We start from the raw sequence: 18,591 nt of genomic DNA, 5'->3' as shown, positions 1-18,591 counted from the left end.
CGCCCCCTGGGGTTGGGTAAGATGCCCCTCCGCACTATAAGTGGCAAAAATGGGCACGTGAATTGCCTGAACGAATCAGTAGTCCCTTCGAGCCTGCAGTAGACACCAAACGTCATCGTAAGGGCCCTCAAAAGTAGTCGTAAGGGGCTTCAGAGGTCATCGTTAGGGCCAACATAGTCCAGCGCGGCCAAACAAGCCTCCGTGGTGGCGTTCGGAGACCACTGTGGGGCCCTTATAGGTCTTCATGATGCTTGAGGGCCCTCGAGCCCATCGTGGGGACCTCAGATGCCAGCGCGGCCCGTGGAGCCAACGTGGGAGCCCTCAAAGGATGTCGTGAGGGGCCCTGGAGCCAATAATGGGGCCCACAGAGGCCGTCGTGAGGGCTCTCGCTCTCGGAGTCAGATGCCGCCCAAAAAGTCGCTGTGTGGGCCGAGAGACCGGCATGGGGAGCACCCGACCGTACTGGACTCTCAATAGTCCCAGATCGGCTTTTGTCTCTCATCACAAGTATGTAATAAATGATTTGACGGACTGCTTGAAAGACAGCCTACGGATTTAGGGGGCGTCTTTCCCCATCAGGACAGGGGGCATCTTACCCCAAGGTACCGAAGTAACATTAAATCAGTACAATTTGTTAGTCATACAACTACACCCTGAAACAAACTGTTTGGGACACAGTACACGCATGTTAATGTATCACGACTATAGCAAGGGACGCAAAAATTATCTACCTCCTTTGATATTTACAATGTTTTGACACCAAAATATTTTTTGAAAGCAGCAATGTCGCGGAGGCGCGGAAGGAGAGACGACTGAGCGGGCCGAGACTTGTATTGCAACTGTGGTTCTGATTCTGATTCGCCAGTGCCTGTGCGTTATATGCAGGGTGGTTGCACAATGAAGGACCGGTCCGCCGACCCGCCGGGTCGGTGGACGGTGCCGACACGTGGGGAAAGTGACGGCTATTTCTATGTAACAAAGCTTGAACGTGTACTCTCTTTATCATGATATGGAAGAAGGGAATCGGTCCCACATTATCTTCCCTCCCCCAGGGAAGCGTAGGCGAGACTTGTATTGCAACTGTGGTTCTGATTCTGATTCGCCAGTGCCTGTGCGTTATATGCAGGGTGGTTGCACAATGAAGGACCGGTCCGCCGACCCGCCGGGTCGGTGGACGGTGCCGACACGTGGGGAAAGTGACGGCTATTTCTATGTAACAAAGCTTGAACGTGTACTCTCTTTATCATGATATGGAAGAAGGGAATCGGTCCCACAGCAAATAAAAAACATGCAATCACCAGCCAGCCGTTGCCCAACTGAGCTTCGCAAATTTTTGTGCAGTTAACAAGGCAGGCTTCCGCTTTACGCTAAGAACATTAATTTCCAGGTTCGATTCTTTGTTTCGCCGCTAGAGGGGGTGGGGCGTCTTTCCCACCCTGGGCATCTTACCCCACTCTCCCCTACATTTCCATTGAACAAACGATTTTCTTTAAACGGTGGGCCAATGGTGTGTGCTTTTTAGTGCAATTTTATGAACGCTAGCTATAATAAAACAAACTTTTCCACAGCCATCAATGAATAAAGCCCTGAACCTCTGTTTACCTGTTTGTCTGTTTTGTCTGTTTACCTGCAGCGGTGGTTTGAAGATCCGACCAAGTCGTTCCAGAAATATCTGATCGTTCTCCCGCAGCTCAGCTCCCGATCGGGAACGCACGCTAGCTCGTGGCTCTCTTCATGTCGTTGTTATGTTCTCAATTCTCTCCGGGTTCGCCCTAGATTCTTGAGGTCACTCTTCCTTTTATAATTCAATCAATATCCACTTATAGTGGAAGTCCTAACGCAAACACTTTCAGTCCCGTATGCCGTTAATCAATTTCGTTTCTGTTTACATTTCGCCTCTGCGTCATCGCCTCTTCTGTCTACAGAGGCCTCACCTTGTTTGCGTTATTCACCTGTCCGCTCGCGGTTACCCGTCTCCCACACTATGTTCGTTCTCGGTCCAAAGTACCTCAGCACTGTCAGTCTTGAACGACACCAGCATATGACGGCTGACGCTCCGCCGGCGACTGTCCGTCACTGAATGCCCGTCGGAAACGACGCATCGGCACCGACGCGACGGTGTCCGCGGTGCGCTGCGTATACGCGGAGCAATAATACTGCGCCGATAGGGCGACCGCCTCGCCCCAGACAAACGTGCCCCTCCCCCCACCCACGCTCACAAACAGTCGGGGTAGGTACCTACCCCGCTGTTCAAAGACCGGAAGTTACCGTGCGTGTAATGGGCGACTGAAAAGTTAGCACAAAAACGATTCCCTCCCTTAGAAGTTGGAAACGCTGTAAAAGTTAGCTCTGCAAAACAAGGCGACCATAACATGATTGGCTGAAGATGTTCCCCAAGAGATGCATTACCGCTCTGTCTCTGCTGTAACAATTGTTGATTGATTTAACTTATGGTTAACAACCAATAATACACTTGCCTGATAAAACCTTCTAATAGTTATATTTTGGTTTCGTAGCACTTCCTTTCTTCATACAGAGCACCGTTTTCAATTGTGCGATTTCCATTATCTGCATTGGATTGCTGTATTGCAATAACTTTCACAGTGTGGCTGTTCAACTTGAGACCGTAGTTGCCTCAGCTACCGGTTACCGTAAACCAAGTATGTCAAGCATGATACGAGTTCATGTAAAATGCTAGGATAGTAAAGTAAAGAAAAACGATCATATCATTCCATTGGACAATTTATTTTTATGGCGAGATATTCACAACAAATGGTATCACCCCGGCTTATTATTTGACATAATGTGCAAAATGCGTTACTCTTCGCAATGGACGGTTTGAGATACGAGGGAAGCAACTCCCAAAACATCCTACCGCTTCAGGCATCAAACGATAAACATCACCAGCCTAGTAAACGATTCAGTCAAGACAATCTTCAAATGGCATGTGACCTGTGTCGTGTATGGAATGTGAAACACAATACATTAAAATTCTACCGAAATAAAAGTCAAAGGAGAAATGTGTCGATAAAATCCAAACAGAATGTAATGAAAATTGAAATCTAAGTACATCGGAAGAAAAACGGAGACAACCGTGGAGTTTTATAACGGTATTGCTGCAAACCCAAGAAGTGCAATACGCAACTTCGCTGGGTGGCTCAACGCCATAAAATGAGTGAGAAAAAGGAGGTTTGCTTCACTTCTACTTTTACTAACAACATTTTACATGAAATGCTTCGCATTGCTTGCACATATACCGGTCCAGTGAGATTGCAATCTTGAAGCACTGAAATCAACCATTTTAAGGCACTAGCGACATGTAAAATACACAGCTATATATATGTAAAAACACCGATTGAACGTACATCCTTGCATAACATTCATCTTTTTGTGACGCATTCGCAGTAAAAATCGAAGGCACCGTCGGCACAATCTCAGCACCAGTCTAAATTCACTAACAAACATCTACAAACACATACAAACATTTACAAACACACGCTTACAACCATCTACAAACGCATCCACACATCACAGTCACCCACCAAGATCACTCTACACTGCTGCACTGCCCTCCCCTCCCCTCTGCCCCAAGTTCACCCCTCCCGCTCCTCTCCCCACCCCCACCGGTCGTCCGCCGTCCCCTCGAATGCCTCTCCTCGCCCCCTTCCTCATCCCCACCGATCAACGACACCCCCGCCACTTGGACCAAAACAGCCACCATTAGTGCGATACCCACCAGTAACCCGGGCCCGTGCACCGCACCGGCACTATACCAGGGACAGTAGGGACACTGGTAGGAGCCGCACACCTGGCAAATATCGATCACGTTCAGCTCGGTGGAGTTGAGAATGAACATCTCGAAGCGCTCTGGGGCGAAGTACTCGTACATGAAGGCGGTGCGGACGGCGGTGTAGTTGGCCACCAGGAAGCGGCGGTAGATGGTCCAGCTGTAGCACTGTGTGAAGTTGCTGTACACCTGTGAGAACGGGCGGGGAGGGTAAGACGAGATTCATCACCTTCGACCGGCCACTTTTTCACGGATTTTTTTTTTTTAAGCTCCTATTGCGATTTTTATTTGGTGTGTAAGTGAATATGTGTGCAAATGTGACGCGTGTGTGTTGTGTGTTATGTTGTGCCCACCTCATTCGTTTCGCCTGACTCGGCAGCCAATAAAAGCCATTTTCGGATGGATCGGCTTGCCACGATAAGTACAATAAGCTTCAATAATAGCATCTTTATTGTTTACTTGTGTTCCTAGGGTATATTGGAGAATGGGAGGCATCAGCATGCTTTACTTTAATCATTATTTATCAAGAAAAAGTAAGCTACGTTCATAATAAGTATTTGAGGTCTCATAATAACGAGCTCTTTCAGCGACATGACACGTTTCAACCATTTCATCCTTGTCCAAAGAATACCGCTCCTACCTTGTCGAAGAACCAGAAGATCTTGTCGGGGGCGGTTTTGCCGTTCATCAGTGTATTGAAACTGTTGCGCTTAGCGTTACGGACGTCAGCGTTGGCCACCTGCTGATCGATTCTGTAGCCGCTGGGGAATTCCACCTCCAAAATAGCGGCACCGCTGGTCGGAGACTCGTCCGTGTTCACCCACCTGACGCAAAGAGAGGTCAGGTCAGGGGTCAGGTCAGAGATCAGCGTGAGGTCAAGATGGGGTCAGAGGGACAGTGTTATGTAATGGGCCGTGTGCACACCTGTGCAGACCCCTGCCTGGGCATTGGCGGTGGCCGATATGTGAGTTGCCTGCTACTGTGTGTGTGATACCTGGGTCGGTCCCTGCCCAGGTCAGGGACTGCCTGAGGGGACGACCCTCCTGTCGTCCCCACCACCGTGCTACAATACAGTCAGTCGGAACCGAGCGGTGGTGTGTCGATGGTGGGCCGCGAGACATAACATTGGCGACGAGCGGAGTGAGGACGGAGCCATGCCGTTGGGGAAGATTGAAGAATTTCACCAAGGACAAGATAACTGGGAAGAGTATGCGGAAAGGTTGGATCAATTCTTCGTGGCTAATGACATCCAGGACGATGCTAAGAAGAGGGCCATTCTCCTCAGCAGTATGGGAGCTCGGACATACGGTACGGTAAGATCGCTGTTGTCACCGAAAAAACCAAATGAGGTGACGTATGTCATGATTGTTGAAACATTGAGCAAGCAATTTTGTCCGCCCACATCGGTAACTGTCGCAAGATATCGGTTCTTTTCCTGTTGTCGAGTACAGTCAGAGTCTGTTCAGGAGTTTGTGGCGCGCCTGCGACAGCTGTCACGGGACTGCAAATTCGAATCGTTTCTTGATCAAATGATCAGAGACCGGCTGGTGTGTGGAGTTAACTCTGACCCCATTCAGCGCAGGTTGCTGGCAGAAGCTGAGCTGACTTTGCCGCAGGCAATCAAGATTGCTGTGGCAACGGAAACAGCAGGTCAAAACCTACAGGAGCTGGCGGGAGCTGGCCAGCCGGTGGTGTCCGCTACGGGGGAGACGGCAGTGAACCGTGTCCGGACGGGCCCGTCAGCCTCACAGCGGACCAGCCAGGAGCGACACAACGCCAGTAAGCAAGCGCGGCATGAAGGTGAGAGATGCTGGCGCTGTTTGAACAGAACGCACTCTGAATCCGAATGCTACTTTAAACGTAAGCGCTGCTTCCAGTGTTCCAAGTACGGGCATACATCGGCCGCTCACCGGGCAGGGACGGTGAAACATGTTGGGTCGGAGGTGGTCCGTCAGGAGGAGGGCGATGGTGCAGGATCTGGGGAAGAGCAGAGGGTGATGGAGGCAGACACTGAAGAATGTGACTTTATCGGGGAGGTTTTTCAGTGTCGGGAGCGGATTCATGTGGTGAAGAGCCGGCCTCCGATCATGCTGGACATGTCGCTGGATGGGCGTGATGTCAGGATGGAGCTTGACACGGGTGCATCTGTATCCGTCTGTTCGTTCAGCAGGTTTCAAGAGCTCTGGCCGGAGAAGAAACGCCGTCTGCAGCCGTGCAGCCTCATCCTACACACCTTCTCAGGCGAGCCTCTGAAGGTCCGAGGTGAGGTACAGATGGACGTGGTGTACCGCGGAGAGTCGTTTAGCCTGCCCCTGGTAGTAGTTGATGGGACAGGGCCGCTGCTCTTCGGCAGGAACTGGTTGGAGAGCATCAGACTGGACTGGAGAACCATCTGCATGGTGACGACGCAGACGCTGGGAAGCGGAGTTGAGTCTGTGCTGCATAAGCACTCTGATGTGTTTGCGGATGAGTTGGGATGTGCGAAGGGGATTGTGGTAGATATCCCGATTGACCCAGACACACGTCCCATCTTCTACAAGCCCAGGCCGGTACCGCTGGCGTACCGTGCTGCTGTCGACGCCGAGCTGGACCGTCAGATCCAGGCCGGGCTGCTGGAACCGGTGAAACACTGCACGTGGGCTGCACCGATCGTCACTGCACTGAAGGCGTCAGGTGAGGTCCGTCTCTGTGGTGATTATCGGTTAACGGTCAACAAAGTAACGCCGCTAGAGAGGTACCCGATGCCCAAGACTGAGGAGCTATTCACGCTGTTTCAGGGTGCCAGAATTTTCACGAAACTAGATCTGAAAAGCGCATATAATCAGATTCAGCTAGATAAAAACAGCAGGAAGTACATGGCTATCAATACGCACAAGGGAATATTGGTACCGACTAGGCTGGGTTTTGGATATGCCTCAGCCCCGGCGATTTTCCAGAGATACATGGAATCGCTGCTCGCTGGAATCCCAGGAGTTGGTGTGCTGATCGATGACGTCATTGTCTCAGCAGGATCCGAACAGGAACATCTGCAGCGGCTGGAGGAGGTTCTGAGACGTCTGTCGGAGGCAGGACTGCGACTGCAGCGGAAGAAGTGTCAGTTCGCGGCATCAGAAGTGGTGTATCTGGGACACCACATCACGGCAGATGGTATCAAACCAACAGCAGACAAGGTCAGTGCCATTGAAAAAGCCCCAGAGCCCAAAAACTTGAAAGAGCTTCAGGCATGGCTCGGCCTGGTCAACTATTACGCGAAGTTCCTGAAAAACCTCGCCACAGAACTGGCACCGCTGTATCAGCTGCTGAAAAAGGAGCAGAAGTGGGAATGGGGCCCAGCTCAGAGGAAGGCGTTTCAGAGTACGAAAGGTATGCTGAAATCAACCCTGACTTTAGCGCACTTTGACGAGACAGCTCCAGTCATTTTGGCTTGTGATGCCAGCCCGGTGGGGGTAGGATGTGTCCTAAGTATCATGGACAGGAACCATGTTGAGAGGCCAGTTGCGTTCTACTCGCGGTCTCTGTCGGAGACTGAGAGACGGTATTCCCAGACCGATCGCGAGGGCCTGGCAGTGATTGCTGGCCTGGCCAGGTTCAATTTTTACTTGGCAGGTCGTGAATTCTTGATCCGGACAGATCATAAGCCGCTGCTGGGTATGCTTGGAGGAAATAAGCCGGTATCACTGATGGCCTCTCCCCGGGTGACACGATGGGCTATGCTGCTCTCGGGGTACAAGTATAAGATGGAATATGTGCCGGGTATCAAGCAGGGACACTGTGATGGATTGAGCCGACTTCCTGTGTCTGCAGGATCGCCCCAGCTGCCCGTTCCAGCTGAGACGGTGCACCTGATGCAGTTCTTCGACTCGTCACCGGTCACCGCTGAGTCCATCCGTCTGTTCACCGCCAGGGATCCTGTGCTGAGTGCCGTTCTGCGCTTCACCAGAGAGGGCTGGCCATCGGGCGACCTCGTGATGCCAGAGCTGGTACAGTACCGAAGCAAGGAAGGTGAGCTGAGCATTCAGGATGGATGTTTGCTGTGGGGGTCACGGGTGGTGGTACCCCCCAAGATTCGGCCTAGAATTCTGTCTATGCTGCATGAGGGACATCTGGGAGAGAGTCACACGAAAAGTTTCGCTCGTATGTATGTCTGGTGGCCTGGGATAGACAGGGAAGTCTCTGAACTGGTGCGTCACTGCCCGACATGTCAGCAGTATCGCCGACAGGCACCCGTGACGCCACTCAGTCCGTGGGCTTGGCCGAAAAATCCCTGGGACCGAGTGCATATTGATCACTGCCAGTTCGATGGCCACTTGCTCTTGATTGTTGTCGATGCGTACTCAAAATGGATTGACGTGCACTTGGCCCGTTCAACGACAGCCGAGAATACCATGGAGCTGCTGCGCAAGTCATTTGCATATTTTGGAATCCCGCGGACCCTGGTCAGTGATAACGCAACATGTTTCACAGCGCCAGCGTTCGAGACGTTCTGCAAGCAGCTGGGCATGCGCCACTTGCTGACCGCACCCCTGTCGGCCAAAAGTAACGGTCTAGCGGAGCGTTGTGTGCAGACGGTGAAGCAGGGCCTGAGAAAGCAGAAACATGGCAGCATGGACACGAAAATCTGCCGGTTTCTGTTTGCCTACCGTACCTCTCCTCACAGCACAACGGCGCAGACTCCAGCAGAGCTGATGATGGGCCGACGTTTGCGGACTCGTATGGATTGTTTACTGCCTGACCTACAGGACCGTGTGTCAGCCGCACAGCAGCAGATGAAGGAGAGATATGACCGTCGGTCACAGGATCGTGTTCTAACCCCTGGAATGCGTGTCTGGGTGTCACAGGTCTCCGGACTGGCCGGCGTCGGACGGGGAACACGCTGGCTCCCGGGACACTGCGTGAGCCGCTCTGGATCCAAGATCACTGTTCGTCTGGAGGACGGCCGCGTGATACAGCGCCACCTAGACTTCGTGGTGCCCAGCGGTTCTAGCCGTCAGATGGAGCTGACCGATGAGCCGACGCCGTCCATGCCGCCGGGTTGGATGCAGCCGCCTCCGCCTGGGACACCGCTTTCCGAGGAGGGAAGAGGACGACTCGCCGCACCAGCGGAGAGGGATCCCGCGGCCGGGGGGCCGCCGGGGACCAGGGCCGCATCCGCGGCGCCGCTGCCGTCGCCGCCGCCGTCTGCGGATCCAGGGACCACTCAGCCCGGGGACGCCGAGACGCCGCCGCCGTCCCCGCCGCGGCCGCCGTCTGCGGCTCAGTGTACCACTCAGCCGCAGCCTGATGATCCGCCGCGTCGCTATAACTTGAGGCCGAGGCCGATACTAAGAAAATAGGGTGGAGAGGTGTTATGTAATGGGCCGTGTGCACACCTGTGCAGACCCCTGCCTGGGCATTGGCGGTGGCCGATATGTGAGTTGCCTGCTACTGTGTGTGTGATACCTGGGTCGGTCCCTGCCCAGGTCAGGGACTGCCTGAGGGGACGACCCTCCTGTCGTCCCCACCACCGTGCTACAATACAGTCAGTCGGAACCGAGCGGTGGTGTGTCGATGGTGGGCCGCGAGACATAACAGACAGGATAGGGTAAAGTCCAGATGTCACAGGTCAAGAGGGGGTCATGGGTTGGGGTGGGCCAGAGGTCACAGTGGAGCCACAGGTAACAAGGTGAGGTTAGGCGAGGTCACGTGAGGTTTATAAGTTAGGGAGATATCATAGGTCACGGTCAGGATAAGATGAGAGGTCAAGGTAGGGTCAAAGTTCACAGTCCTCGTTATGAATCAATCAAAATGCAAAATTAAAGGGACTATCCCACCTTTAACATGGGGTTTGAGTTGAGATAGCCAAGTTTGCGGCGAGGTTCAGAAACCACGATCTATCTAGGTTGCAACCCCCGCGGCCTCTTGGTGTTGAAGAAATTCGTTCCCTTCATTTGAAAATGGGCCTTGTACAAGGCCCTATCTTCAACATGGAGCGACCGTTAGTGTGACGTCACCTCGTTTAGTCATTCTGATTTAAATGGGTTTGTTCGTTGAAAAATCGCTTAAAACTTGGTCTGAACTTTGTTGTGGTGCCTACAGAGTAAAAAAAAAATCAGCTTTATGACAGTAATGTGGCCTGGGGAAGGACGTAATTTTGGGCTGTGACGTCACATATTTGAAAGTTTGTGTTTGGAATATGGGAAGCCTAAGATGTTTAATGAAAAATAAATGCCAGAACCGTGTTCCTGGTCATCCAATCTATAAAGTCGGGCACAATTTAACTGGTTTTAACAACATTTTAGAAGGTGGGATAGTCCCTTTAATGTTATTTCAGTTCCATATTACCACAAAAAGCTTTACATACAAAATAGATCAGAGACTACGACCTGTAAAAGTAAAACTACTGCACCATCGCCAACTGCATCGGTACCCACTTGAAGCACGCCTCCACGTGGATGATGGACTTGTTCCTGGCCGCCTGGATGGCGTTCTCCTTTACCAACAGGTCAAAGGCCTTGACGGGCGGCGTATCCTTGAGGTCCTCTCGATCGATACCGAAGGAGAGGTCTAGCTGGACCACCGCCTGACCGGCGCCCGTGCCGACCACGTTCACGTGACCCCAAACGTTCGGCAGCTGCGGAGAAAAAGGGAGGGAGAGAGGTGAATGAAAAAATAGATGTGAACCTATGTTATCAGAAGAGTGCTTACATGATCCAATATGACACGTGGTAGACCGTCACGGACGTTGTGCTAAGAGCTTCACCTGTGCATTCTTTATCGAGTAGATAAGAATGGACTATCTGACCTTTATTCCATTTAGAACTCTGCATAAGGCGGACACAGAAGAACCCAGCTGGAAATATAAATCGACATTAATCATTTACGCTGCCCTGTTGTCGCGGTCTCTCGTATCCGTTATGACGCACTACGCCCGCTCCTCTCCCGACAATAGCCGCCCGCTATTCATGCCCAGTTACGTCAATATCCATCCTTCTCAGATACGACCAGACGGGTCCATTAGCCAGTCTCAGTACCGAGCCTCTCCCCCCCCCCCCCCCCCCCCCCCTATACGGTCCGATCCCCTCCGGTCTCTCTCTCTCTCTCTCTCTCTCTCTCTCTCTCTCTCTCTCTCTCTCTCTCTCTCTCTCTCTCTCTCTCTCTCTCTCTCTCTCTCTCTCTCTCTCTCTCTCTCTCTCTCTCTCTCTCTCTCTCTACCCTCTCTCTCTCTCTCTCTCTCTCTCTCTCTCTCTCTCTCTCTCTCTCTCTCTCTCTCTCTCTCTCTCTCTCTCTCTCTCTCTCTCTCTCCTCTCCCTGAGAGAACCGTTTACAATCACTTACATCGACAGCAGGGATGACGGAGGTGGCGTTGTTGGTGATGTGAACCACCTCCTGGAAGTCGCGCAGCCCGGATGTCTCGATGGTGACGCGCATGTCTGTGATGTCTCGCAGTCGGGCGCGGTACGAGTACTCACACAGAGCCTGCATTGCCACGATGGAGTCCTGGAGAGGGGACACTGGGTGTTAGACGGTAGCACAGGAAGGCCGAGCTGAATATCGAACGGGTTATGTCAAACGCCAAGGGACTTGGAGACAAGAGCTCAGCGCTAGGAAATGATAAATAGGAAGAGAAGCTAGCCGTGGATAGATAACAACTATATAAATTTATGCGAGGTGCAAGCTAGTTTTGTGTGAAATCGGATAAATAACAGCTTGTTACAATTTACTGTGTACAATTTAATTTACTGGGTACAATTCACTGTGATATTACGAGAAATCAGAATATAATTGGCAATTCGCCACCAAATCCTGTCCACCTACCCCTAACCTTACATCTATTTACAATTTCAATAAACCAGTATAGCGCCTTTTGGGGCGACTAACGGAGCGAGCGAGGGGGTGAGTCTTGCACGTGCGAAATTTCGAGGGGGTACCTCCAACTGACTTGTGCACCGCACCCTACTGACCGGTTTCTAGCGATGTGCCAAATTTGAGCACAATCGGCCCAGCCGTTCTCGAGATCTGGGAGCGGCACCCTGCACGTGCGCACGTGCAAAATGGGTCCCAACTGACTTGTGCACGGCACCCTACTAACTGGTCACTAACCGTGTACCAAATTTGAGCGCCATCGGTCCAGCCGTTCTCGAGATCTGGAAACGACCCCTGCACGTGCGCACGTGCAGCAGCACCCCAACTCTGGCACATGGATATGCAGTGCCTAGTGGGTGCCTACCTACATGCCAACTTTCAGCGCAATCGGCCAAGTAGTTACCGAGATATTGCAACAATTGCAAAACTGACACCTCTTCGTTTTGCGCGTGGCACGTGCATAAGGGGTCATCCACATGCATCGGGAATAGTCCAATACTTGGTAGAAGGAATGAAGCTACCCTACAAAAATTACCCCGTGTAAATCGGTCAAGTGGTTGCTGAGATATAAGCCTCGCAAAAGCGTCCGCACGGCCGGCCGGCCGGCCGGCCGGCCGGCCGGCCGGCCGCTCATACTCAGAAATTTCCGTTAATCTAAGGAAAGACTACGCTCGCTTCGCTCGCTCCGTAATAAGCTCCCGGGCCTTCACTTCATCCCACTGCCATTCACCCCTCCCCCCACACCCTCCACTCACCACTGTCGAAAGCCAGGCGGCGTCGAACATCCTCATCGAGTTGAGCCACTGGACCATCTTCTCCTGATCAATGCCGATACCGTCGCGGTGCAGATACACGAGCAGAGCGTACGACGTGGCCTCCACCGACTGGCAATCCCATTCCTGTTCGTTCTTGGGTTCCAGATAGGGCCGCTGGTTCACATCTTTGGTGATGGGATTCGTCTCAACCAACCCTCGTGCCCAGTAGTACATGCCTTCTATCTCACTACGCGCATTGTGGAGTTTAGTGAAGGCGAAATCACGGTTCACACTGTTACTGATTGTTAGAGCGTATGCTGTGATGGCTATCTCGTATGGATCCGTGATGATATTGAGACTGCGTTCGAGATATTGCATGGCACGCATTTTGGCGGTGGCGACGGCCGCCTTGCCGTCCCCCTGCAGCTTATCTTGCACCTCATGAAGAGTGATGAGCACGTGCGCCGTCAGGGGAATGCGCCGCTGGCGGCCCTCCTCGCCGTCGATTTTGGAGCGCGGGTCCATCTTCTGGTCCAGGGGCTGTTCGTACCACTCGGTCTCGTTGAACGAGCCGTCTAAGTTCTGGTAGAGACACATCCACTCGGCGGCTTCAGAGAGGATACGCGGCTCGACGTACAGGTAGTTCTCCCAGTCCTGGAACTGGGAGTACTGCAGCTGCCGTGCCGCCCATGCCGTGCCCCTGAACACAGGAAAAGAATGCATCAATAGGGACTCAAGAACCTCTGATCAGTCTTATCATCTTATCAGTCCGGTGAATTTCAGGAGTGCCAATGTTGTCATCTCAAAGCGTCAAGCCCAACATTTTTGAAAATTAGCCTACTCGTACAATAATCCCGATTAAATAATGAATGCTTGTGTGATGCACAGTGGATAACATGGCCTAAAAATAACTGAAAAGGCACAAATGAGAGGAGACAAACACAGACCGATACCTCAGCATAACATAACACAGTACCAGTACAACAGGGTACAATAGCTACACGAAACATCAGGACTAGACCGAAAGCAATCATTTTCATCACACTCACCACACACTAGGCCGACCTCCATCAAAGAACAGGAACGGACCTCCTCTCCAGCGCTTCATAATCAGCAGGAAGTGCACATTGACCGCCTCCAGCACACGGCGCAGGAAGGGACGAGACAGCTGATTGGTCAGACGCAGATAGTGCAGAGACCAGATGTTGGCGGCCAAGTTGTAGACGGTGCCGTCGAGAGATTTGAGCCAGCGGCCGAACACGTTGACTGTGGTCATTGGCACCTCAGGGAACACGGGACCGAATACGTCACCTGCGCAGTGGAGGTGTCCGGTTAGAAACGGGGCGTGATGGGGGTCGTGCGATTCACCTTTCACTATCATGGAATAGCGGGCCGTGAATCAAGCATGATTTACGAGATTACCGAGAATTATTAACAAACTGCACTGATACATCCATAATCAACCGGTATTACATAACCAAATAATGACGCTGATTACATTCGTTCATCTGAACCACCCCAACAACCCTTGGGCATACGTGATGTACTCAAACGTAGCACTGGTTGACCCCATGGCCTTGTTGACTTTCCAGTGACCATTACACTAATCTATCACAGTGACCAGACATGGTGGCAGTAATCGTAGACCTAACGAATGACCTGACACGTCACTGCGACTTACGAGCTGTTATGACACAATGTATGTGACCCATGACCTGACCTGACGACAGCATGACCCGTGACCTGACCTGACACCAATCAACCCACAAACTAACCCGACACGGTGACCGTCGCCTGCGGACTACCGTAGACGAAGCGTCGCCAAGTGGCATACGGCACCTCCGGAGACTGGTCCGTCAGTATGTTGAGGAACTTGTGGTCCACGGCGCGGTTCTTCAGGTCCAACAGGAAGGACGTGTGCTTTCCGATACCGACTCCCTCCGGCTGTTGAGAACACCAACGATGGTGATAATGATGAAGGCGGATGAAAACATAATGATGGAGGTATTGATGAAGAGAATAAAACGGTTGGAAAGCGACCCATGAGACGCCCTCATTCATGAAATGACAAAGTCCATCTAAAAAAATGCAAACAGACCAGTGACCAATTACAAAAATGGTTTTAACAAAGGCGTGATTCTACAGCAACGTAAAGGGTAGGCACCCATTAGACTTCCCCACCAACGGCCACCCCCGACTTACCGAGACCTCGACAGTGGCCTCCTCCACGTCCAGCCCGAACTGGGTGATACACTTCACGGTGACGTCAAACTCTCCGGCCTCCACCAGAGGTTTGATCGGGATCATCACCTCGATCACACCGCCCGCCTCGATCTGTGGATCGATACAGATCAGAGATCAACCTTCCAGCGGTTTGATCGGGATCATCACCTCGATCACACCGCCCGCCTCGATCTGTGGTATAGAGTGTGCAGAGATCAGAGATCAAGTTCTCCAGCCTCCACCAGAGGTTTGATCGGAATCATCACCTCGATCACACCGCCCGCCTCGATCTGTGGATCGATACAGATCAGAGATCAACCTTCCAGCGGTTTGATCGGGATCATCACCTCGATCACACCGCCCGCCTCGATCTGTGGTATAGAGTGTGCAGAGATCAGAGATCAAGTTCTCCAGCCTCCACCAGAGGTTTGATCGGAATCATCACCTCGATCACACCGCCCGCCTCGATCTGTGGTAAAGATCGGTGTTAGAGATAAGGAGATAGACTGAGCATGGATGACCCATGTACGGTTGACACGGCGGCATGAACCATCGGATCGACGTATGACATCGCCCTATCCTCATTCAAAATGTTGTTGAAGTCAAATAAAAGCACACACATTGCTTGCAAGCAATGGTAAGCGAGGGCCGATTTCCAGCTAATGTGCACATCGGCTGTCCAACTATATCTAACCGTCTGTCCATCATTCCACTGACCGGCACCAGATGCTGGTGATCTCCACCCGACGTCCGCACGTTTCTGTGAGAGATGACACCGTCCTTCTCCACGTGCACGAATCTGGCGACAAAGCGTACGTGGCATGTGACGATACACACTTAGCACGTAAATCAGCATTGGCATAATTCCACAGATCGGGAGAGACGGGATCTTATGTGTATGACGGTGCAGCATAGATGCAGGCGCCAGACAGTAGCGTCATCTATGAAGATTAACTGAAATTAGAGGATTTGGGAGTATTCGGCACAGCGGACCATCAGGCGCAACATTGCTGTCGTCTTGGGACGAAAGTAATACATCATAAATCATGTATCATAGCCAGATATATTGTTTCCAACACCGAATCACCATACAGACAACAGCAGCTCCTGTAAGAACTCACTGGTAGTCCTCGCTGTCAACCAGAACAACCAGCGCCAGGATCTCAATCTCCTGGTTGTTGGCCAACATGAGGGATGCAGCGATGGTCTCTCCACGACGGATTCCCTCCGCTATCTCCATGGTCATGTAGAACGGTCGGTTACTCTCGTACTGCGGATAACGGGTTATAGGGTCAGCGGATATTGGATTACCGGGCCAGTCGACACGGGTTACTGCTCAGGGAACAGAAGACTGATCGGGGAACATCGGTAACCGTGTTAGTGATCACTGATGTCAATGTCACTGTCTCAATGAATTAGTACCCAACGCATCCAAGTCAGTTTTACTGAACCAGCATGAGTTTCAATAAACTGACAGGTGCGGACCTAGCTTTAACAACACGTCTCTAGACAAGCGGATGCTGTGTCAAAATAGCCAGACTAGTCAGCTCTGGACAAAGCCGCACAATATCGTCTATGTCGGATCAGATTCATACTTGGCCAGTTCTTTAACGATTTTAGAAGCAATATCTCAATACAACAGGATACAAATGGTGATATCCTGTCTGCCGGCGTCACTACGCTTTCTTTCAATAAACTCAATAAGCTTACAAGCTCTACGACGCAAAAAGCCGGAACTACCATTCATGTTCACTGGCCATATCGCATCCGTTGTCACTATTGCTCCTTTGGGACAGAGAACAGATATTGCCTGAAAATAGCCACTCTTCAACAAAGCACAATAGAGAGATTACCCCACCAGTCAGCATGCATCCCCTCTATACACGCGTCTTGCCCGTCTTATCGCTGTAAATACACACCATTCGCGGCGCTAACTCAGAAAAGAAGCCATGACTCGCGGCGCCGACTCACATAACACACTTCTCGCGGCGCAGACTCACGTGTATGGGCGAGTCGATGAGGCCGAATCCGTCCTTCTGACTGATGCTGAAGCCGTTGATGTACCAGTCGTCGTTGGTTTCGGGAACTTCCAGAACGAGCTGCTCGCCTCCAAGGTACCCTGAACGCCAGCAGTAGGAGATTAGGTTACCGGAAACTGTTCCCAGAAGTGCCTCCTACGTTTCTTCGAATTAATCAAATGGGCTTCGTATTATGGTAATCAATGGACATAAATAACGCTCGTGCGTAGCAAAGAGAGCGCTTTGGCAGCATCCACCAAAAAAAGCTACCAAACACGTTGAGTAAATTGATTTACGAGGAGTGTCATTAACGAGAGCAGACTAGAGAATAGAGCTCAATATATCATTTCATTATTTTGCATTCACTGCTCCAATGGTTCAAAATTGACGCCCAATTCTTTGGGATACCTGAGAAAAGGTATTACGGATATTAGCAGTCGGACTTTGGTCCAAGTCTCCAGTTGAGACCTTCCTGACTACTAAGATTACTATTTCAATTGGAAGTCTTCAGCATTTGATGCCAAATCTCGTCCACCCCTCTCTCTCTCTCTCTCTCTCTCTCTCTCTCTCTCTCTCTCTCTCTCTCTCTCTCTCTCTCTCTCTCTCTCTCTCTCTCTCTCTCTCTCTGTCTCTCTGTCTCTCTGTCTCTCTGTCTCTCTGTCTCTCTTTCTCTCTCTCTCTCTCTCTCTCTCTCTCTCTCTCTCTCTCTCTCTCTCTCTCTCTCTCTCTCTCTCTCTCTCTCTCTCTCTCTCTCTCTTTCTCCCTCTCACCGATGTTCTGTTCGACCCAGGCCCAGTCGCCGTCCTCCGGGTCAAAGTACTCGTTGTACACAGAGCGTCGTGTCATTCGGAATCGCCGCTCCAATTCGTCTTCATCGATACCTCGGGGGCCTGTGGGAAGCGAGCTTCATGTCACGACTAAGCGGGTTTGCTCAAGACAACACCTGTGTTCAACATGAGTTTAGCAGCTAATTGTTTACGCGCACGTCAAGGCTGGAGCCACTTTTGGCAGTAATTAAGCATACCACCGGACATTATATTTATATTATGAAATAAGCTTGAGACCTGAACAGAGCAAATAGGTAATTACGCTAAACCGAAATTTATGAAGACCAAACGTATGCCAATTCGTTTAATATCAAGACATTAACATGCCAACGGATAGCTCATTTTGAATAGTTTTGTCTCATACAGCGCATAAACAAGCCAGAGATGCATCAAATAATTATCGCAAGTAAAATAACAACAAGAGATGTCCCACAGTCTCGAGGAAATGTCGAATAAACATGGAATAATAAGTTAAGCCATGACATATCCATTCGTACTTACATCCCATTTCGTCGGACCGATCGGCACAGTCGTCAATGCCGTCACACTTTCGAGTGGCGTTATAGCAGCCGCGTGTAACACAACGAAGCTCGCCGTCCACACATTCTGTGGAAGAAACGCATGGGGAGGTCAGTATTTGAAGTTGAACGTCTTATCTCTTGCGACTACAGTTTGAAGTAATGCAGGGTATACACTATACAGGTAGCATACACACATACATACACTTATACATCACATGTCTATGCATCAATTCATGTAATAGCATCCACAATGACGTAAATCTGGCAAAGACACATCGGATCGATTGTCAGAGAGACCTAACCGCTATTACTCGGAGAAGGGATGTGTGTCAGTTGCAGATGCATCCAGGACTGAGTAAGACAGCTGGTGAGTTGTTATTACTGTGCGTAGGAGTGTTAGGGTAACACTGGATCAGCTGGGTCAGCTGGATATCAGCTGGCTGTATATCGACAACAGTGGGCACCCAGGACAATTTGTAAAGCAAACATCGCGACCATGTTCTAGAGATATGTAAACTAATGTGATCATAGAGACAGATATCACATGAGGACAGAGATCACATGAGGTACAGAGACATCGGTTAACATATCAGCACCTGTGTGGTAAAAACGGTTTGC

The 18,591-nt window shown here is 51.0% G+C and overlaps 2 protein-coding genes across 10 annotated transcripts in view; one reads left to right on the top strand and one right to left on the bottom strand.

The window, feature by feature from the left end:
* Positions 1–2,726: 2,726 nt before the first annotated feature.
* LOC122369992 (CD109 antigen-like) overlaps positions 2,727–18,591 on the bottom strand; it is a 79,804-nt gene continuing 63,939 nt past the window's right edge. The window contains exons 14-26 of the mRNA XM_043345207.1: positions 17,954–18,058; positions 17,396–17,515; positions 16,608–16,726; positions 15,729–15,877; positions 15,325–15,406; positions 14,587–14,718; positions 14,160–14,328; positions 13,434–13,695; positions 12,385–13,084; positions 11,102–11,263; positions 10,198–10,397; positions 4,428–4,611; positions 2,727–3,976 (exon numbers count right to left, since the gene is read on the bottom strand). Coding sequence (XP_043201142.1) covers positions 3,548–3,976; positions 4,428–4,611; positions 10,198–10,397; positions 11,102–11,263; positions 12,385–13,084; positions 13,434–13,695; positions 14,160–14,328; positions 14,587–14,718; positions 15,325–15,406; positions 15,729–15,877; positions 16,608–16,726; positions 17,396–17,515; positions 17,954–18,058 — 2,813 coding nt within the window. The 3' untranslated portion in view covers positions 2,727–3,547. The remainder of the gene's footprint in view (positions 3,977–4,427; positions 4,612–10,197; positions 10,398–11,101; positions 11,264–12,384; positions 13,085–13,433; positions 13,696–14,159; positions 14,329–14,586; positions 14,719–15,324; positions 15,407–15,728; positions 15,878–16,607; positions 16,727–17,395; positions 17,516–17,953; positions 18,059–18,591) is intronic.
* Positions 4,686–9,350, top strand: LOC122370009 (uncharacterized protein K02A2.6-like). Of its 9 annotated transcripts, none has more exons than XR_006254504.1 (4): positions 4,686–6,460; positions 6,797–6,957; positions 7,592–7,789; positions 8,626–9,350. XR_006254504.1 is itself a non-coding variant. In XM_043345278.1 (4 exons), the coding sequence occupies exon 4, from the start codon at positions 7,633–7,635 to the stop codon at positions 9,118–9,120; it is 1,488 nt and encodes a 495-aa protein (XP_043201213.1). In that variant the 5' UTR covers positions 4,686–5,587; positions 5,955–6,460; positions 6,797–6,957; positions 7,592–7,632; the 3' UTR covers positions 9,121–9,350. The 9 variants fall into 9 exon arrangements, 7 of the variants coding, with proteins under 7 accessions (XP_043201213.1, XP_043201179.1, XP_043201222.1 ...); XR_006254503.1 differs by having other exon boundaries at positions 6,794–6,957; XM_043345278.1 differs by having other exon boundaries at positions 4,686–5,587; positions 5,955–6,460; positions 7,592–9,350.

The sequence above is a fragment of the Amphibalanus amphitrite genome, unplaced genomic scaffold, assembly GCF_019059575.1.
Source record: "Amphibalanus amphitrite isolate SeventyFive unplaced genomic scaffold, NRLGWU_Aamphi_draft 000034F_arrow, whole genome shotgun sequence".
NCBI classification, from domain to species: domain Eukaryota; kingdom Metazoa; phylum Arthropoda; class Thecostraca; order Balanomorpha; family Balanidae; genus Amphibalanus; species Amphibalanus amphitrite.
This window is presented reverse-complemented; position numbering and strand designations above follow the sequence as displayed.